The sequence below is a fragment of the Miscanthus floridulus genome, chromosome 8 (genome assembly GCF_019320115.1).
Source record: "Miscanthus floridulus cultivar M001 chromosome 8, ASM1932011v1, whole genome shotgun sequence".
NCBI lineage: Eukaryota > Viridiplantae > Streptophyta > Magnoliopsida > Poales > Poaceae > Miscanthus > Miscanthus floridulus.
The window spans coordinates 24,164,171-24,186,259 of record NC_089587.1 but is presented as its reverse complement, the minus strand read 5'-3'; the positions used below and the strand labels follow the sequence as shown (position 1 = coordinate 24,186,259).

The 22,089-nt window shown below is 47.3% G+C and overlaps 2 protein-coding genes and 2 pseudogenes across 2 annotated transcripts; all 4 read left to right on the top strand.

The window, feature by feature from the left end:
- LOC136471370 (uncharacterized) overlaps positions 1–6,466 on the top strand; it is a 46,000-nt pseudogene extending 39,534 nt beyond the window's left edge.
- Positions 6,467–7,283: 817 nt separating this feature from the next.
- LOC136471368 (uncharacterized) lies at positions 7,284–8,050 on the top strand. Its single transcript, XM_066469094.1, has one exon. It carries the CDS (start codon positions 7,341–7,343, stop codon positions 7,863–7,865), a length of 525 nt encoding a protein of 174 aa, XP_066325191.1. The 5' UTR covers positions 7,284–7,340; the 3' UTR covers positions 7,866–8,050.
- Positions 8,051–11,157: 3,107 nt separating this feature from the next.
- LOC136475994 (transcription factor HY5-like) lies at positions 11,158–14,164 on the top strand. Its single transcript, XM_066473650.1, has 4 exons — positions 11,158–11,366; positions 11,675–11,870; positions 13,333–13,489; positions 13,884–14,164. Exons 1-4 carry the CDS (start codon positions 11,279–11,281, stop codon positions 13,947–13,949), a joined length of 507 nt encoding a protein of 168 aa, XP_066329747.1. The 5' UTR covers positions 11,158–11,278; the 3' UTR covers positions 13,950–14,164.
- A 3,523-nt stretch (positions 14,165–17,687) lies between these two features.
- LOC136475993 (F-box/kelch-repeat protein At1g55270-like) lies at positions 17,688–21,573 on the top strand (annotated as a pseudogene).
- The last annotated feature ends 516 nt before the right edge of the window (positions 21,574–22,089 follow it).

The following is a 22,089-nucleotide window of genomic DNA, read 5'->3' as shown; positions in this document are numbered from 1 at the left end:
CAATGTGAATGATCTTGGTGAAGGCTCATTGATTTTAGGAATTGAAATTCACTGAGATAGTTGAAAAGGGGTATTAGGACTATCGCAAAGGCATCTTAGAAAGGATTCTAAAGAAATAAAGTATGCATGCGAGTAAACCTACGCCTGCTCCTATAGCCAAGGGTAATAGATTTGAGAACTTTCAGTGTTCTAGAAACCGCTATGAGATCAATCAAATGAACATGGTTCCATATGCTTCAGCTGTTGGAAGTTTAATGAATGTACAAGTAAGAACTTACCCTGACGTAGCTTACGTATCCAGGATATTTTGGCAGAAGTCCAGTCCAGATATAGATCACTGGAATGGAGTTAAGAATGTCTTGCAATTTTTATAAAGTATCATAGGCCTCATGCTGAGTAAGAAAGAACAAGTACTCTCAAATAGTTGTGGGTACAAATGTTAAGTTTTGGCGAGATGTGTAGTGAAATCCACAGTAGTTGCTAACACTCACAGTTGGAGTATTATTGTGAAAAAGCTCCAATGAAACAGTTGTGGTGTCATCAATGATGCATACCATAGTATAGCTTGTCATGAGGCTTCAGGAACAGACAAAAGTGGTTAAGGGAATATGTACTCGGATTTAACAATAGTAGTCAATAGCAATAACTATTTAAAGTAGTTAACTCCTAAGACAACAGGTCAAGTGTGCTGCCAAACACATTGACATTAAGTTATATGTTGTAAAGGAGAACATCCAGAATCATTTTGAAAGCATTGAGCATATAAGTACCAAGCAAGGACTTGCGGATCCGCTTACCAAAGGCTAACCACCCAGTGCGTTCAGAGAACACACAGTTGACATGGATTTACGGGAAAGCCTATGATTTCTGGATACTAAGGGCCTAGTTGAGAATCTGTTTTAAAATAGAGAGGTGCATTGTAGCTGTTTAATCTAATGGCAACTGACTATGACGATGAGGCACGCTTTATGCACTGATCTACGACGGAATGGGAAAAAATATAAAGTAAATTAAGTTTAAGTCATAAAGTGAGATCAAGGGGGAGAATGTTAGATTTATCTCCACCAGTTGGCCCAACGGCCAATTGGGCCCTTGATCCGCATCCTGATCGGGGGCACCCAGCCGTTCTCCTAGCTGATGGGCCCCGTCGTGCAGCGCTATAAAAAGAAAGGTGGGGGCCGGGACACGAGGGACGAGGTTCACCGCAGCCGCCAGCGCCCCACCGAGGTTCCTAACCCTAGTCCGATCTTGAGGGCGTGTTGTGAGTGATGGGAAGCTCCACCGTCTTCACTGCCGCCACTGGACCGCGCCTGCACTGCTGCCACCTTCGACACCCTAGCGGGCGCGTTAAGCTACCTCTACACCGACACGTCGTGGCCACCTTGTTGGCGGCGCCACGGCCACGACTGCAATCGACAAGGTACATCGACAAGGTATTGTCTAAGTCAAGTTTTACCCATTGATCTATGCCTAGATGATCCTATAAATCCTATCACACTTTACCTGGACAACAAAGCAAATGATGTTGTTCGTGCTCTTTTATCTGAATCGATTTCTTATTATGCGGCATTAGTGGCTCCTTGGCTTTTTGTTTTTGGCAAAGAGTGTATGAAAAGGCCCGCCGAACAGAAGATGGGATCATTCTTTTCTCTGCTAGAATTCACGGAGATCGAGATTTTATTGGTAAACACAACTCAAGTTCTCATGGCATGCAGATCCCTATCTGAATTTGAGGCAAGCAGACTTGGGTTCAGCAAAATACTTGGCCTTCGAATAGCAGAGATAATTGCATTAGGCTCACCAGATCTTATTTTTGCAGTCACTACGACAATTATAGTTATATTTTTTGCAGACTACATAAATCTTGCTCGGTCTCTTGAAACAGTAGGTTCCATAGATAAATTAATTGATCTTCTTGGTGCCTGCGAAGATACTTCAACTCTAGCCAACTTGTCTTTTGTTCTGGCCAAGATATCTGAGCACGTTGATGCCACAATTGCTGATGAAATTTTGTCAAGAATTCCCATGGATCGAATTGCAGATCTCTTGTCTGTAGAAAATGAGCAGTGGCATGAAATTGTGTTTACAACACTGGCATCTCTGACAAAGGTTGGAAAATTGAAGGCTGTTGAGACCATGATTGAATCAGGAATTGACAAGAAACTTCTTGTGCTTCTGGGCAATGGTTCTGAGATCTCACAGCATCACGCGGTTATCACGCTCAAAACATTCTATGAACTTGGTGCTCCACTGCAAGGGTGCATGGGGCCTGCAGTGCTGCTTCATTTGCCCTGGCATGCTCGGATCAGTTTGGACAGATTTGTTTTATTTGACAAAATTGTATCTGTTAGCAACCCAACTCGATTGACTAACAGATAACTCAAATCAAGTAGTAGGGATACAAGACCTCAGGAAGAGGGAGGTCTGAAATCAGCAAGAGATAGAGAGGAAGAGGCTAGAGGAAGAAGAACAGTAACTAGTAAGGGTAAACGGTAATATGATAATTTGTTTTCTCTCCCCCTGGTACTCTTGGCTTGTGCCTTTTGTACACCGGCGCCCAGCCACCGAGTAGCCTTGGCCCACGGCCCATAAGGCCCAGCAACACTTGCTTCCTGACATTCTCCCCTCCTTAAAAATCGGTTTGCCCCCAAGCCGATATCATGGACTGATAATGATTGACTGTATCTCTCAACTAGAATGATCCTCCGATGAATTCTGAGCTGAGAAGCCACCACCATTTGGCAGTCGTAGCAGTGAAGATTGACACTCCATTCCAGCAATGCTTCCTGGCCAGGCCTAGAAGTTGGGGCAACAGAAGAAGTGCAGGCCAACCAGTTGTGTGACTGTTCACCAGCGCACACTGAAAGCAACCTCCTGGATCCCAAAGCATGTGTACTAGTTGTATAGCAAGGAGCTTTGTAGCAAGGAACAGCATAATGAACTAAGAAGTTGCAGGATTGCCAGCATTGTAATCTGCTTTATGCTGCAACAATAGCTTCAATATTTTAGCATGTCCATTTTCAGTAGCAATATGTATCAGCGCCCCACCCTTGTTGCCGATAATGACAACCTTAGCTTCAGACTTGCTGCTGTGATCAACCAGTGGCTCATTTGGTCCTCCAATTAGTTGTTGACCATGCTCTGTATTCCCAGGGTTAAACCTCTCAAGCAAAGAAGTCTGACAAACACCACCATGTTGTTGATATGTGTTCGCTTGAATTAGCATAATAGAATTCATGGGCCAAATTGTAGGAGCAGTAATAGAACCCATTGAGGTCACCAACTCCGAGCAAGCAGCCACTGAACTGAAACTATTGGAAGCAGCTGCAGAAGATTCTTCTAAGAATAGCCACCCATTACTATTGTGGTATTCTGTTAGGTTTGGAGCTGCAGAACTTGGTAAATAATTTGATTGAGACGAAGCATTTCATGTCACACACTCAGGATTCTAAGGCACGTGAACAGATGAACTTGAGCCAGAAATTCCATGAAGATGATAGTTTGCAGCAACTACAGCATTTTCCCTCTTCATGAATCCAGAAGCACCATCACCCAAATTGACACTACTGCTACTCTCAACACCTCTCCCTGAGACTCGCACATTTGTCTTCAACTGAAGTGGTAATAAACTGATTTGTCCACGAATATGTATAGGCCATGGGGGCTTCCAAAGGCGACTACAGGAACTCCTGATAGAGAACCTCACAGCCATGTTGAATGACGTCCATGGTGTAGGCCGTAACTCAGCATCACAACCCGTCAACCTCAGTTCGTCAGGTGGTGGCCATGGTTGGTGTTGATTGACTTCTAGAGACATATGACCTAGCAACCCGAAGCCAATACAGAAGTTGCAGATGATGTCAGCATGTAGTGACAATACCTCGAACACCTGGCGTACATCCGGACTGGCATGCTCCATAGTGACGTCAGGAGTCGGTAGTGCGTCGACAAAGAGTAGCATGGCGTGGAAGTGGGCCAGCTCAATGGAGTCTGGCGCAAGCTCGACGGCGTTGTCAACAGCAGCGCTGTCGTCCCAGCAGAGGAGGTGGACGTGGAGGTCGGAGGCGGCGAAGAAGAGCTCGTGCTGGGGACTCCCGAGCTCGGTGGCAGTGGATGCCCCCGCGGATAGGGTGGAGAGCGCTGACGCGACGTTCCCATCAATGGTGAGGGCGGGCATGAGCTACGCCTGGAAGTTGCAGGTCCATAGCAGCATCGGCTCACGCTGGAGGAGCCCTGAGGTGGACGCGGAATCCAAGAGACCTAGGTCGCGGCGGAGCACGTGCTTGTGCGACGCGATCGCCCCCAGGACAGCGGAGGCGCCCGTGAGGTGGAAGTGGGCCAACAGCTTGAGCCGCGGCGGCACGGAGGGAAGCGGGGAGAGGATGAGCAACGTGTCCGCGTGAACAGCGACGGCGTAGGCGAGAAGCGCTCCACGACGAGCCAGTCCATGGCGGAGCGGACGTGGTTGTTGGCGACGACCTTCCGTGTCACCCACGCGACGACGTGCGCGTCGTGGCTGCGACCCAACGTCGAGCACCCTGTGGGCGATGTGCGTGGGGTCGGACTCGAGCAACACGTCGTGAACGGTGGAGGTGAGGCCGTTCTCGTTGTGGATCTGGTCGGCGGACACGAGTCCCATGAGGACGACACGGGTGGCGAGGTCGAGGTCGTGCTCCTCCGAGGTGTGGGCAGGCTGCTCGAACAGCCCGCCCCAGTTGTCTGGAACCACCACGGCATCGGACCGCACCGCAGGGATCCGCTCGAGGGCGCCGACGCGGAGGTTCACAGCGCCATCCCATTGCTCCTGCAGCGGCGGCGGAGGCGAGGTAGAGTCGAAGAGGTCGGCCGATTCGTAGACGTGCTCCTCCAGAACGGGGTCAGGCTCGAACAGGTTGCCCCAGTTGTCGGCGACCATGGGTTGCGCCTCACAGTGCTGCTCGACAGAGTCGTTGCCTCCGTCGAAGAGCCCGCCCCAGTTGCCGTCGACCACCGGGGCATCGAACTGCTTGGTGGTGGTGCATGCGGACGTCGCAGCGTCAACGCCGAGCTGCTCCGGGCAGGCGAGGTCGGACTCGAGCACGGAGCCGAGGCACGACGACTTGGAGCTGTGGGGCAGCACGATGGAGACCTTCTGGACGGCGTCGAGCGGCGCGTCGGGGTCGGTGGAGGTGACGAGCGCGTCCACGGGGACGCTGCCAGAGTCGTCGTTGCAGGAGGAGGGAGTGCGTCCGCATGCGAGTTGCTGCAGCCTGGCGAAGCGTCGGTCCCAACGAGCATTAGCCTCATCGAACCTCCTGTGGATCTCGTCGAGGAGGGACTAGGTAGAAGGAGAGATCTCAGTATGGGGATTCATATAGGGTTTCGAGAATCGACGGCTCTGATACCAATTGTTACCAACCCAACTCGATTGACTAACAGATAACTCGAATCAAGTAGTAGGGATACAAGACCTCAGGGAGAGGGAGGTCTGAAATCAGCAAGGGATAGAGAGGAAGAGGCTAGAGGAAGAAGAATAATAAGTAAACGGTAATCTGATAATTTATTTCCTCTCCCCTAGTACTCTTGGCTTGTGCCTTTTGTACACCGGCGCCCAGCCACCGAGCAGCCTTGGCCCACGGCCCATAAGGCCCAGCAACACTTGCTTCCTGACAGTATCTCAATCACCAAAGCCTCAACAATCATTTGAGGTGATTCTTCATGAGATCCTTCAAAGAGACAACAAAGATATCATTGAAGCCATCCAAGGTTTGTTATCTCTTGCTGAGAGGGCAAATGATACAAGGGTGCAAGATCTCCTTTTGGGAAGCAACCTGTTTGATAGGTTGGCTTTGCTGCTACAACGCAGAGAGGTCGAAAACAACCAAGTGAGGTCTCAGACCGCCTTTCTGGTGATGAAATTGGCCTGCACTGGAGGAGAGCCATACGTCCATTGGTTCCTGGAGCTTAATATTGTTCACGAGCTCATTGACATGCTGCAGTGCAACATCGATGAGCTCCAGGATTCAGCATACTACGCTCTCCATCAGATCGTCTTTGCAAAGGGTGGGTCCCTTGTCTTGCAAAGATTCCTGCAACTAAGAACCATAGAAAAACTGGTGAACTTGCTCGACCGCAAGTCTTTGAAGACCAAGGATCTAGCCATGCAATTCCTGGTGGACATTGCGGAGGTTGGAACCAAGCCCTGCATTGAGAGAACGCTCGCTTCTCGAGTCGTCGAGAAGCTTGTGGCCCTTGTGAGAAAGCTGGCGATCCTTTTGGCGGCGCCGTGTCAAGGTACATCCAGGGACTCAACATGTGCAAGAAACTCCAGACTGCTGAGAGAGCCGTGATGAAGCAACATATTCTGAGGAAGGTGCGATCAGCAGTGAGAGGTCATAAGCTGGAGGCCAGCCTAGTAGCTTCTGTGGAGGCCTCCATCGCTGAAGGCTCGAAAGGAGCTAGTAGTAGTAGTAGGAAAAAGAAATAAGCATTTTGCTGCGCATTTCATCATCGCTGATGTTTTATGGCCCGGTTTGGTTTCTACGGACGCTCCTAAAATTTATGTCACGTTAAATATTTAGAAATATTAAATATAGACTAATTACGAAATTAATTACATAACTTGTAACTAATTTACGAGACAAATCTTTTAAATCTAATTAGTTTATGATTTGACAACGTGGTGCTACAGTAAACATACGCTAATGATATATTAATTAGACTTAAAAAAGTCATCTCGTAAATTAACATCTATCTATGTAATTGGTTTTGTAATTAATCTCTATTTAATGCTCTTTATTAATATCTAAATATTTGATGTGACATAAATTTTAAGAGTGATTGAATAACCAAACACCCCCTGTATATGCTGGTAATTCTTCATGACCTTGTTGGCATCTGGCGCTGGTCTTTGGCCTCGTTTAGATTGTAACTTTTTTCAACCCGATGAATAGTACCACTTTCGTCTTATTTGGTAAATATTGTCCAATCGTGGACCAACTAGGCTCAAAAGATTCATCTCGTGATTTCCAACTAAACTGTGTAATTAGTTATTTTTTTACCTACATTTAATGCTCCATGCATGCGTCCAAAAATTGATATGATAGAGAGAGTGAAAAAACTTGGAATTTAGAGCTAATCTAAACAAGGCCTTTGTCAGATTTGGATTTTAGCACTGACAACTGAAGAAACCAGAGGTCATAAATGGAACCCAGTGGAACGTGTGCGCTCGCCCAAACACCCCTTCCTACCAACTCTGTTTTTTTAAATAAAAAAATTAATCTTCGGCCGGTTTAGTGGTTTCCAGGCAAGCACTTGCCCTGCTCTTTGCTTTCCTCGGACACCATCATTTGGCTGCTCCGATGTCTGCCACTCTGCCAACTTTCTCCAAAATCTACCGCCCCTTTCTGCGCTATATATTGCCTTGTTTTGTCCGTTGGATTGGACGAGTTGGATCGATGATGGCTGGGCTGCAGAGATCGGCGCTGACCTTCAGGAGGTCGGGCTCGTCGGGTCTGGTCTGGGACGAGCGCTTCCTCACCGAGGAGGCCGCCGCCGGACGCCAGCAGCAGCCGGAGCTGCGGCACTCGAGGAGCGTCGGCAGCGTCGCCATGCTGCGGCGCGGCGGCCGCGGCCGCGGCGGCGAGGCGGATCGCGACGACAAGAAGAGGAAGCTGCTGGCGCTGGCCAAGCCGAATCACAAGGATCACCACCAGAAGCAGGAGGAGCTGCTGGTGCCTGGCACAGGCACGCCGTTCCGGACGAGGGACGTGGCCCCGGCCGCCGAGCCGAGGGTGCCCGCCGGCTGCTGCGCGCCCTGCGCCATCTTCCGGGACGCCGGTGGCTCGTCGTCGTTGCGGCGGCGGGCCAAGAACAAGAAGATGTAGGAAGATCACCATGTCTTTTTTTTTTTCTTTCATGATCATCATATCCTTGAGACGAAGTGTAACCGAGCGAGCGGTGATCGTGAGACCAAGTGGCTCGTGCGTACGTAGGATTTGAGGTCCATAAAATCTCTCTGTGATTCTGAATAAATTTGTACTACGTGGTGAATAATGTGTTCAACCAAGCCCCGATCGAGGGGCGTACGGAACGTTGCTCTTCATCATGCGGTCATGCCTACATACTTTTGAACCATGCTTTAAGATAACCGACTTCTCTCGTTGATTTGCTTGGAAGTTCAAGATTCGTGATCTCACATCTGGGACGCTTTAAGCGACAGGCAAACTGCTGTCCGGACCATTCGGCGTTCTCAGTCTCACTCTCACTCTCACTCTCACTCTCGCTCTCTTCTTACCAACACCTAACGTTCACATGGCGCGGAAGTCTGGTCACTCGCTCTCTTACCAACACCTAACGTTCACTACCTTTTATCCAACAATAAACTTTTACACCAACACTGTTAGATGTTGGAAGATTCAACGGCAGCCACGGCGCGGGATTATGTCCTTAACAACGTGCTGTTTCGTTTCGGAAAAAAAAATCGGCGATGACCATCCCTACCAGACGTGGTGAGACTGTGCAGCTGACTTATCATCGTATGTTAAAAATGATACTGTGGCACAGTCCTCGCCACGTCTTAGGGGGCGTTCGGCTGACCCAAAAACACTGTAGCGACTGAAAAGTTACTGTTTATGAATGAATCTGTGAGAGAAAAATACTATTTCGGATAAAAAAAAGAAGTGGATCAAGCCGGTTATGGTATCAGCCGAACGCAGCCTTAGTAGGGATGGTCCCCACCGGTTTTTTTTCGTTGGGTTGTCTTGGCTGTAAATAGGTCATGGTGAAAATAACCACGCTTACCGTTAGGTGACACATACATATGAGGTTTTTATTTATCAAAAAGTATGGGTGCGTGTTTGGAACCTTCGTCAATACCATAACTGTGTAGCCTTGCCAAACGGAGATATAGATGAAAATTGCTCGTTTTGATCTCTTGCTAGATCGTCTCGAGGCTTATGCAGACAAAGGTTCCTTGTCAACACATGAGAGAGCCAAAATGGCTTGCCCATCCTGGCAAGAATGCGCAAGGCAAGGTGAGGCAAGGTTGATAAAGAACCACAAATGTCCTGGGTCTGACCAAAACTTTTGCATACAATTCAATAAAATTCATTTACTAGTTCGATAATAATTATAACATTTGCTCATAATTCGATATACAAAGTAATACCTTCGTCCCACAAAGAAACCCTTTAATAGCATTTAAAATTCGTTCCACAAAGTAAGACACTATATTTAAGCGTATTATTTGTATACTCTGCTTGATCACTAAGAGTCTAAGACCATTTTCAATGGAGAGTTTTATAGCGCTGTTTTCAAAAACATAGAATGCAATGAAACTAGCACTCTCAATGCATGGCCCCGTTCGGCTTGCTGAATCTTGGCTGAAACGGGCTAAAAAACACTGTTCTGGCTGAATTGTTGTGAGAGAAAAACACTGTTCCGGCTGAAAAAAACAAACCGAATATGGGGTAAGCCGAACGAGGCTATAGTTTTATTATTTTGTTTCATACGATATTTAATTATATGACTTAAATTGAGTTGGTAACCGAGCCCAGAGAATTTCATCCCCATGCATGAAACTCGTTCCTTCTCTCTATTCTTAAAATTTTTGTCACGTCATCAAAAAATACTTACGTAACAGTCTTAAATATAGATGAAACTCCCACTGAAATTCGTCTAATATATAATACGGATCCTAGTGTCTTGCTTTTTATGACCGAGTAGACATGAGTGTGGTCTATACCATTAGCCTATGATACTCAATGTGAAAGCTTGATACTCACTCTATTCCAAATTATAAGTCGCTCTGACTTTTTTATTCATATATTTTACTATGTATCTAGGGTTTTAGACATACGTTATCTAGTAAAATTTATATATATATTAAAAAAAGTCAAAGTGACTTATTTGGAACCGATGAAGTACCAAACAATTCCATACTCAACTTGATACAAACTCTAGTTCATAGATATGGCCAAAAATGATGAAAGAATTGAATCTCACTCGTTTGTTAACTAAATGTGGAGGCTTTTTTTGTGATGACGACCAATGGAAGTCACTTTGCATACGAAAAAGATATAAGTACAGTTTGTTAATTACGTGAAGAGACTGAAGACAATACACGTTTGCGTGCTCAGCATAATTAGCAGATTAGGACTATTTATTTTCATATATATACACATTCGATTCCAAGGGAGGGTTCTAACATCTTCGACTCCGTTTGCTGTGATGCTGCCATATATATAACGACAATGTTCCATGAGCGTGCGACAACTCCACGTCTCCACGCACGCTAGTGAGTACTGAGTACCCGTAGCAGTGAATCTTGCTGATGGCTGCACATCCCAGTCCCAGCGCTAGTTTGCTAATTTTGTCGCGGAGCCAAAAGCCCAAAACCCCTTTCATCGTCATCGGCGCAGCGCTGCACCTGCACGGCGTCGACCGATCGAGCATCTGCGGATCTGCCTCCACGACGCCGACGCACGTGATGGCCGTGGCCGGCGAGCAAAGTGCGCAGCAGCAGGGCAGCACACGGCACGCGCCGTCCGCATCGCCGTCCACCTCACGCGCCCGTCCGTGTGTGTTTTTCGCGTGGCCGACGACGGGCCAGCGCGCTCGGCCTCTCAGGCGCACGAGCACGGAGCGCCGGGGAGCCTCACGCACGCCACGCGAAAGCGCCGCGCGGCCGGCCGGTCCACAGAAACGCGCGCCCGTCGCCGCCCGCCGCGGAGCAGCGTCACCGACGCGCGGGCCCGGGGTCGCGCGGTGGCCCGCGCGTCGGCGAGCCGGGCTGGAACGCGAGCACGAGGGGCCGGCGCGCTGCCACGTAGCGGGGCTGCGCGCCTTGAGATGGCGCCGGCGAACGCGTGGTCTCGGCGGCGGCCACGCGGGCGGTGTCCCGGCCGTGCGATTTGTGAAGGGTGGACGGCTGGGTCGCGGCCGCTAAAACCCCCAAACCCTCTCTGGCAATTAATGCTGTCGCTGGAGAAGGTTTTGTAGAAAGGAACCCTTCCGTCTGGAAACCATGAGGTAAAGCCCCCTACGGTCTGTGTGCTTCCCGTGCACGTGGACCTGGATGTAAAAAGAGGAAGGGTTGATATGGGATTCTTGGTGCTGTTGAGGAGCTGAGTCGTAGAAAGTTGTGTGGCGTCAAAAAGTAGTCTTGGTCCATACAAGCAAACGACGGGGAGGGATATCGCAGGGGAGGAGATAGGGAAGGAGAAGCCGGAGTGCGCGCGGGCGGCAAATCTGCAGGGCCTGAGGCGGAGGCGGAGGCGGAGGTAGAGGGCGAGCTAGAATGCAGGAGCACGCGGCGAGCTCGCGGCCTTCCAGCAGCGAGAGGTCGTCCAGCTCCGCGCACCACATGGACATGGAGGTCAAGGAAGGCAAGCTACCTATATACCTCTGCCACCCCGTGCCGTCGAACTATCCTCTGCATCTTCTTCATTCGTGTTTGCTCTTTTGGTTTAATCTTTATCACCACTTGAGTTCTTGGATCTTTATCAGCACTCTCAGTTCATTCTCGTTCTTTTTTAGAACTTGGTTGTTCCAACGCCTCCGATAGATTCTCGTTTCCTTTTCGTGCAACTGCAACTGCAAACGATGTCGAGCAAGTAGACTCGAGCTCTCGCTCCAAGATCTTGACTCTCGTTTGCTGAACTGAGCCATGTGTTGTGGTGTGATTGAGTTGCAGGGATGGAGAGCGACGAGGAGATAAGGAGAGTGCCGGAGCTGGGTCTGGAGCTGCCTGGCGCTTCCACGTCGGGCAGGGAGGCTGGCCCGGGCGCCGCCGGCGCAGACCGCTCCCTGGCCCAGTCGTCCACGGCGCAGGCCAGCGCGCGCCGACGCGTCCGCAGCCCCGCCGACAAGGAGCACAAGCGCCTCAAAAGGTGTGTGTGAGATTTCCTGTAATCCTATAGTAATAGTAGCATAGATACTAACATCACCAACGATCTGTTTGGAAGTTTAATTAAAAAGTATAGCATGATATATAAATATATATACTGCTCCACGTTAGTTGATTTTTTTCTTTGCTGCTCGAGAACACAAGAAAGTTGGTAGTACGGAATTCGGTTTGTTTGGATGAAGGGATGAGTGACCGCGTCATGGGCTAGCTCATTTGTTGACAAAATAAAATATCTTTCATGAGCCATGCATGTTTGGATTTAGTGTTAGTAGTGGACCATATTGTATCCACATCAGAATTAGGTCCCCTTTGTGGGGTTTAGATAAGAAACGAGTGCCTGTGGAGATAGGTGGTTGGAACTTGCAAGACTATGTTTTCGGAAACATGCATGAATAACGTAATTGCCAGTATTGTTAGTTGCTAAGTAAGATCATTAGACAGCGATGCTCAGTTTGTAATTTGTTGGGATTGTGCTTGTGTCTTTCTAGGGGAAACAGTAGGAAATGGTGGTCGAAACAAATTAATTAATAGCTTTGAAGACGCCTGCTGAAACAAATTAAATCAATGTGTTAGGCTATATATGTATATGTCTTTGTGTTATGTGCACGTAGAGTGATGTGTTATTTGCTCATCTAAATAGTTTGGTGGGATACAAATGCAATGCAAGTGGAGTGGGAGAAGAGAAGCAGATAACAGTTTTGGACATATCATATGGTTCCTTTATGCTTATAGCATCTGTGTTGGTCCCGCACCTCTTGTGATGGCGACATTGGAGTGGTGGTGTTTGTTTGACACCAGTGCTACCTTTGGACACTAGCGGTGGCGTTCCAGCGTTTGTATGATACTTTCCAGAAGTACAATACAGCGCGTTTGTATGATACTTTCCAGAAGTACAGTACAGCACAGTCGTATTAATTGTTAGCACACTAATAATACTAATGCTTCCCTAAGCTAAGCAATGTTAATGCCATTAGAGCATATCAACATTATATTACTAATGAGAGTTTAGCTGGTATGCAAGTGCATTATTTTATTTTAATCAATCAGGGATGGGAATTACTTTATTTTAAGAATGCTATTATAATTGTTAGCACATTGATGCTAATGCTTCCCTAAAGAAGCAATGCTACTGCACACTAATACAGCACTGTCGTATTAATTGTTAGCACACTTGCAAGTGTAGCATTTTATTTTAGTCGATCAGGATGGGAACTACTTTATATGATCTCAAATTATGGAAAACATTGTTTGTGTGCAATTTGAACTCTTAGTTGAATCGGGTGTTACATTAATTTGAATTCTAGGAAAATGTCAAATTTGTCCTGATCCGGATTATTCTCATTTTTTTTTATTTACTGCATTAAATTGCAATGTATATGTACTATGGTTAATCCAGTCTTGGGTCTGGAAGTTGTCTTTATTTGCTATGTTCGTGACTTGTGAAGATTACTGAGGAACCGGGTGTCAGCTCAACAGGCAAGAGAGAGGAAGAAGGCTTATTTGACTGATCTGGAGGTGAAGGTGAAAGACCTGGAGAAGAAGAACTCCGAGATGGAAGAGAGGCTCTCCACTCTTCAAAACGAGAACCAGATGCTCCGCCAGGTACATTTTGCATTGGTTGGCTTATTTGGCACGCACTCTACAAATTTGTGTACTGTTCAATTATTTATCATATTGTCAAATTTGGTTTAGTACTTGCTATGCTTCATCAGTCATGGACACAATAACGCTCTGTCTTTATTCTACATTACTGCTTCTACCATCAGAACTGAAACCATTGTCTTATAATCGCATATTCATTATATTGCTCCTTTAGTAGCTGTCTGTGCACCAGAAAGATTTGCTGGTTAATGGATTGTATTCTATATTACCATGGAATTTGGAATTATGTTTTGCTGCGATGTTTTTGTTTGTGACAAAATGTTGGCCACTACCAGTAGGGTGACGCAGGAATAAAACGTACTTATTCTGATTGGAGTTTTCTGCCTTTTTGCAGATACTGAAGAACACCACTGTAAGCAGAAGAGGTTCAGGAAGCACTGCTGGTGGAGAGGGCCAATAGTTCAGAATGACAGGAAAATAGTAATGCATTATGCTACACATATGTTTATGTCGAGTGGATTTGGTCAGTTTGCTTTGTGGCCAAAGGAGGGAACCCCAAAAACTGGGGTGAAGGATTTGTTCAGACAGTCATATATAGTATCTCACTGTATTACTACGAAGTGCAGACGGTTCAGGGAAAAAAAATAACTTATGGAATGCATTTAACATATATCATATCATTTTGGGACATTTAACATGCTTTACATACCGTCGTCTGCTGTTAGTTTTTTAGAATGTTATTTGTCGATGAGATTGTGAATAGGAAGGAGTTCAATACCAGTTCAAGAACTGGTGGGCAATACTTGCAGAACAAAGCTGCAGCCTGCAGGATGTGCTTCCATGGTTGTGTAATTATGATCAGTGATCACTGATCAGGTGTATTAATTACAGCGTGTCAGCTGCTGACGATAAAAAAAAACCTCTGACCAGAAAGACAGCAGCTCCGGGCATTTTTACTTAAAGAAAGAAGATCTTTCTTACGCAAATAAAAAAAAAATCTGATCCCATGCTCCACCCATACACAGGCCTCTAGCCATCTAACCAACCATTTCTTCAGCTGCTGACGACATCTAACCAACCATTTCTTCAGCTGCTGACGAAATGGAAAGAAACTCATAAGAACTAGGAGAATATTCTGTGCGTTGCTGCGGGGATTTCAGATAATTAAAAAAAAATTAGACTATTTCTATTTATAGTTATATGAATGAAACTATCTTAAATTAATTTTGGTAAATGGTTGACATATCGATGTAGACAGTAAAATACATGCCAGTGGATGAAGAGATAACTATCATAATTACATATACTAGTTAGCTATAATTGCAAGTTCTAATGGATCGTTGATGTGGATAGCTTTCATGTTGAGAGAAATCTCTAATAGGGTTTAGCTTTATAAGAGTATATGAAAGGATAGGATAGGATGTGATTTTACTTGCATAGTAAAGACAACAAAATGGATTGCGATTTTTTTGCAGTCTGACAAAGCCAACCATGTTTATTTGCCCGGTTTCTTTTTTTTTTAAGAATATTTGCCCGGTTTCTTAAGTTCAGGCCCTGTTTAGTTCCCTCCAAAAATGTTAAATTTTTCAAGATTTCCCGTCACATCGAATCTTTGGACGCATACATGAAGCATTAAATATAAATAAAAAATAAAACTAATTACACAGTTTAGACGAAATCTACGAGACGAATCTTTTAAGCCTAATTAAACTATGATTGAACACTAATTACCAAATAACAACGAAAACGCTACAGTGTTATTTTGTAAAAAAATTCGGCAACCAAACTGGCCCTCAGTAGCTCTGGAAGCCGAAACGGTAGCCCTGCGTGTTTTAGCAGCAAGTACTTTTCCACAGAAAAGATACAGATCAAACCAAGTCTTCCATGGCTCGCATGGCTTTTTCAGCAAACCAACCAAGTCGTCTGTGTTCCACTTCCACGTCAATGTTTCTCTTTCAGTTTCTTCACGCTGAGGCACCACACACTGACGTGATAGCATTATAGCAAGGTGATTATTATATTTCATCAGATCAGCACTCGCACTAACCACATATGGCCCCAACCGCACCGCACGTATAGTCCATCAAGTTTCCTTTAAACATACATGAGCTCGGTAAGCATTCTTCTACCGATCAGTGACGAGTGACGACGTTGCACTGCTGACTGCTGTACTTTTCAGCAAGATGAATTGCCAAGCTCGATTGCCGGTCTGCCCACGCAGTAAACGTCATTTTGCCTTGACATCAAGGCACGTGCACCTTCATTAAATGAATGACAATAGCTTTGGTGTTTACTCAAGAACGTGAGTAAGCCGTTGTGACATAATCGTTGGTCACTGTGTGCGTCCCTAGTCCCTACCTCCCCGTGGTGTGCAAACCCTAGTGCATTAAAGGGATCAATCGATAAATAGATGAAGCAAATGTGTGGAAAAAGTTGTTTTTAAAAGGAAAAAAAACAAGAAACGTCATCTTTTTACGGTGTTAGAGGTTTAATCCCGCTATTAAAATTGGTAACGCTCCCTGCAGGGCGTCCGGACGGATGGACGGACCGGACCGCACTTCGCCTCCCGTACTCCGTCATATCCAGCGCCGATCGCCAGTCCACTTCTTAAAAAAAAGGACAGCGCTGCTCCTTTCTCCAGCGCGAGGCTACTCGCCGTGGCCTTCTCCAGCGCGGCGGCGCCGCATCCGCTCGATCTCATCCCGCGCTGCTCCCCACTCCGCGCCGCACGGCGAGGCCGTCCGCCCCACTCTGTTGTGTCGTGGCCCACTCCGCGCGTGCCGTCGCTGCCACCCCGCACGACGCACCCCATCCCCGCCTCCGTCCCATGCCGTGCTCTATCCTTCGCTGCGCTTAGGCCAGGTGGCCAAGAAAGGGGTCCGTCAATGGCAGAGCCTAGGCCGGGTGCAGGCGCAACTGGCCGCTCCCAGGCCGCGCCATCGTCGTCGGTCGCTGGCTTGCCGAAATCGGTCGTTCCCCCCGCTCTGTGTTGCGTCGTACGGAAGAAGAAGGGTGAGAACCGCATGTTGCAAAAGTATGTTTCAAGTGTTTCAAATATTTCAGAGGTCTGTTGCAAGTGTTGTATATTGATGTTGCGAAAGTAGATCGGGATGTTGCACTATGTTGTAATGGCTATACACGTATGTTTCAAGTGTATATTCTAAATGTTTCATCTGTTCCAAACGTATGTTCAAGTGTTTTATCTCGATTTTGCAAAATTAGATGTGAATGTTGCATATACATGCATGTTGCAAACATATGTTTCAAGTGTTTTTAGGTGTTTATATATATGTTTTGCAAGTGTTTCATCTGGATGTTACATATGTTTGCAATGGGTTTTTTCAGACATTTTCACAAGTGTTTCAGACGTCTGTTTCAAGTGTTTCATCTGTCTTCTTTTGTACATTGCAATTGTTGCATCTGGATGTTTCAAAAGTAGATCGGGTATTGCACATGGGATGCGCGTGGGAAGCGGCTGATGGCGCGAGCGACGTTGGGGCGGTGTGGGCGATGTCTGGAGCGGCGTGGACGACGTCATGGACAGCGTGAGTCTACTGCTGGTGCGCTCTCTCACAATCCCGACGTGCGAGGCGCTCGCTCTCTGTGCGGGCACCGTCCGGATGCTAGCACCCGGATCGGACATCCGGGTGCCAGCAAGTCCGTATTAAAATTGATGGTGAAGAACACAGTACACATATAAGATTGGAAGGATCTCACGTGCTAGACCAGTCGTTTTGGTTGAGCAAGTCCCGATGCCTTGGTCGCGAGGACGGGGATGGTGAACCATCTCCCATCCTCTTGTGTACCCACTGCAAAACTCACTCTCGTGGCTACGCAATTTACCGATGCCGCTATATTATTTTTTATGAATGACATCTTCGTGGTGAGATATCGCGCCACCCTTACATGTGAGAACTCTATAATGTAACTGATTCCCCTGTGATTATTTCCATTTACCAAATTCTGTTTGTGAAATAGCATCTGTTCATTTTGGCTGTCCTAACTGAAAATTCTTTAAACTTTGTTCAACATTTATAACACCAAATATGTTTTGATAGAGCATTTATTTAAATTTAAACATATAAATATTAACATATTTATCAAGACATTTAGTCAAAATTAGAGAAATTTAATACAAACAATAATATGGACCTGGAGAAGTTTAACTTAGGATTTTTACTTTTCTAGATATGTAGCTTTTGCTGTGTACTTAGACCATTAATCTAGATACATATTAAAAGCAATGTATTTTAAGAAATCAAAATGTCTTATAATTTGGAATAGACGGAGTACATGACAAGATTTTTTATCTTTCTTTTCTGGTCGGACAATTTGCCAAATGACAAAGATAGCATCGATTGTAAACATTTTTTTGCTATCCTATAATACAATTATGGTCACCTTTACCTGGTCCACATGCCTATAGAAATACATGGTCTCTACAAGGTTTTCCCCGCAAGGATGAAAGCTCATGCTATTGACATCCCTAGTTGAAACTTGAGATAGCCCTTGCATCTTTGTGCTTCTTTTTTCAAGGAAAATAAATAAATAAATATGGTGTGCACATTGTCATCGAGATCATATGCTGGCCGTGCTGCCCTATCCTATGAATTACTGATTGCTCCTGCAAATTGACCTATCATCTCCCGGCGATGTTAGGCCACTGATCACACCTCACCTCTTTCCCCTTGTTTTGATTCCAAGGAACTCCAACTTAGTTTAGTCGCACGTATTCGTCTCTGCTTTCGCCTGATCGCCTGATCCTGACTATTGACGCTGTCGCTTGCCGTTCCCCCTTGTCTGCTTTCCTGCTTTTAGAGGTTCTGTTACGTAGTGGCCGTGGTCGACGTCGACCTTCAGTATTCAGTTCTCGCTTTGCTATCACACCACACGTATCACTTACATTTGGAACGTGTTCATGAAAGTTCTGCAACCATAACTAGCTGTCTCCAGCTGAGAGATTAAAACTGTTAAGCATGAGTACGTCGTCACGTCGAGTTTGTGCCAAACAATGTTAGTTATCTGCTGATCTATTCAGAGCAGAGGGCAAACAAAGAAACAAACAGCAGGAGAAACAAAAGCTGTTTGTTACAACACTGCAAAAATTAGGAGTTCATCTTTCAGCATCAGAAGAAGGAGAACAGCTAGCTGGTCAGCTGCCAAGCACCCAAATGATCTGGAGGATAGATGATCTTCTGGGCAATCAGTTATCAGCCATGCAGACGAGACGAACAGGAGTGGTTGACTGAGAAGGAGACGAAATGACACCAACGGAAAGGGGCCTGGTGGCGCACTGCCCTCTCCTCATCTCCTGCCGAGTGCTCTGTGTGTGCTGCAGCTGCGGACCGGGTCCACTGGCAGGCACACACTCCAGGCTTTAATGCGAGGGGCGGCCTCCAAGTGTCACCAGTCGCCAGTCGCTCCTTCTTTCTCGTCTTCCTCCTCGCAATTGCAGAAAGGCAGCAGGGTGCTGGAAGGAGTTTCTGGTTGGGAGACTCCGGTTGAGGCTGCCATTTGCCAACGGAGAGGATGGGGAATTGGGGATAGCAATGGTGTGATGTCCGGTTGGTGATCGGTTGGTTCTTGCAGCTGCAGACAGCTTGTCGATTCGTTGGTTCAGGAGCAGACATGGACAGAAGGAACCGAGCAGCTCCGTTGGTGAGTCTCTCTTTGCCTCTTCTGTCTCTCCTCTTCTGCTCCTGTTCGTCTCCGGATTATACATATTCCTTTGCTTATTTGCATACATGCCATCGTTGGATTGCTTTAGTTGAGAAGGTTTTTGGAAATCTCTGACGACGCTTTGGGTTCTGGCCTGTAACTGTAAGCCTGTTGTTCTTAGTCAGACAGAAACACTCGAGGAAAAAATGGCCAAGCAATCTAATTCAGAAGAATTCTAATCTTTGAAGGTGTTTTGGTCGGTCGGACTTCATAGAATTCTAATCTAATTCAGAAGACACACACGAGGAAAAAATGGCCAAGCAATCTTGTTCTGAAGTCGGATGGAAGTCTGTTAGCGTCTATTAGTATGAGCATCTAGATCTTTTCCTACGGAGACTTTTCTATCTGAAATTATTGACGTTCTTCTAGAAAAGATTGTGCCTTTTCTAATGTAATCGCACATAATTCTGGGCAGAGTAGAACAAGTGAATTCAGTTTACAAATCATTTTCATTTGACCTGCGGAAAGTTCATTGAGTTGCTTAGTTGCATAATAATACATTCAGCACTGCTTCCTCTAGAGAAAAATAGAAAATGTATTGATGTAAACATATCATCAGCACCATTGCTAATGCCCTTCAATCCTTCATGGTGAAACTTGCATGGCGATGCCATCAAGCTTGGTCCCCCAGAAGGTAGTTGTTCAACTACTTCTGTAGTAAGTAGTTGCTGTTTCATGACACCATTCAGTGTCTGTCTCATGCTCTTGTCTGATCACTCTAAAGTTTCATGAACCAATCACGTCTGTGGGAAAATAAGCACACTCAATTTAATTCCCAACAACACCAATTATGGTGCTTCTAGTTCATAATAATCTTCTTTTATTTATGATTTGGCCTACCTCTTGACAATTTGTTTTTTTTTTGAATCTCTTGACAATTTGTTGAACTACCTAACAATTTCTGTTTCTTGTGATGGCTCGCCGCAGGTTGACAGCTCTGCATGCTTTTGCCAGGGTGGACAGATCATCCGCCGCCGCCGCGGCGAGGCGAATTGCGGCGTCGAAGGCGTGCGTGCAACCGAGCCTCAGGGCGTCCATCCACCCGCTCAAGCCACGGCCGGGCGCAGACCGGAGCAGCCGCGGAGGGCCGTGCCCGCTGCTCCCGGGCCTTCCGGACGACCTCGCCATTGCCTGTCTCATACGGGTGCCCAGAGCTGACCACTGGAAGCTGAGGCTGGTGTGCCGGAAGTGGTGCCGCCTGCTCGCCGGCAACTACTTCTACGGCCTCCGCCGGCGGCTCGGGCTCGCGGAGCAGTGGCTGTACGCCGTGAAGCGCGACGGCAGGGACGGGCGCGTGTCGTGGGACGTGCTGGACCCGTCGCGCGGCGCGTGGCGCGCGCTGCCGCCCGTGCCGCGCGAGTACGCGGAGGCCGACGGGTTCGGCTGCGCCGTGCTCGGCGGCTGCCATCTGTACCTGCTCGGCGGCAGGGACCCGCGCAGGGGCGGCGGCGCCATGCGGCGGGTGGTGTTCTACAGCGCCCGGAGCAACCGGTGGCACCGCGCGCCGGACATGCTGCGCCGCCGCCAGTGCTTCGACGTGTGCGTCATGGGCAACCGCCTGTACGTCGCGGGGGGCGAGAGCTGCAGCGGCGGCGGTGGGGGCGGGCTCAGGTCCGCCGAGGTGTTCGACCCGGCCAAGAACCGGTGGTCCTTCGTCGCCGAGATGGCCGCGCCGATGGCGCCGTTCGTCAGCGCGGTGCACGGCGGGCGGTGGTACGTGAAGGGCATCGGCGCGCAGCAGCAGGTGCTGAGCCAGGCGTACTCCCCGGACGCCGACGCGTGGTCCGTCGTCCTCGACGGCATGGTCACCGGCTGGCGGAGCCCCAGCGCGTGCCTCGACGGCCGGCTCTACGCTGCCGACTGCAAGGACGGATGCCGGTTGAGGGCCTACGACGAGGCCGCGGACGCGTGGACCACCTACGTTGACAGCAAGCAGCACCGAGGGAGCTCCCAGGCGGTGGAGGTGGCCGCCATTGTCGCCCTCCACGGAAGGCTCTGCGTCGTCCGCAACGACATGAGCGTCTCGGCTGTCGACGTCGCGGCCGGGGCAGGAAACCAGCGGTGGCAGACCCTCGCCGGCAAAGCGCATGCCAAGAGCTTCGTCACGGGACTGTTGTCCAACCTCGCTGGCCGCAGCCGCGCCAAGAACAACATCCTCCATTGCCAAGTTCTTGAGGCCTAGCTGACTTGATGCCTGATGAGTTATGCTTAGAAGCTACTTGAATCACACACTGAAAAAGTACGTGAGGAATCTCCATGTTTGCTCAAGAGTACTAAAAAAGCGAGACTTACAGGCATCTGAAGGATGTAATCGGTGTACACATACAGTTTATATGATATACAGTGTACAGATTGATATGATCACATTACACATCTTTTTTTTTTCTTATTTCCTTCATCAGTCGCTTTATCTTCAAGAGAAGACTTGACCTGGTAATTGCCCATTAAAACCTGTGTTCTCGACCTGACAAGTTGTCCCAGGTCAGCACCCGGAATTAGGTGCAGCCATGGATCTTCTGGTGTCATTCTCGTGCCCTCACATCTGAGAAGACGATCCTATTGCATTTTTCATCTGATAAAGAAATGTTCAAAATACATTTCCTTGACGTTGGCAATGCCGTCCATATCACTGTAGAGAGTGGAGCGGTTGGACAAGTGTTATCGCAAGAACCATGGACAACCACAAACCACGAATTCAAATAGGAGAAGATAACAAATAAAAATTGATGCAATTAAATCACTCTGATATTGAAGAAGATTGTGACAACAGAAAATCCATATCCATATAAGATTATCATAAATATACTTTTTGTGAGCATATATTATAATACTCCCTCCATGTTCCTAAAGAAGGCATTTTAGGACAAAGCTTGGGTCAAACA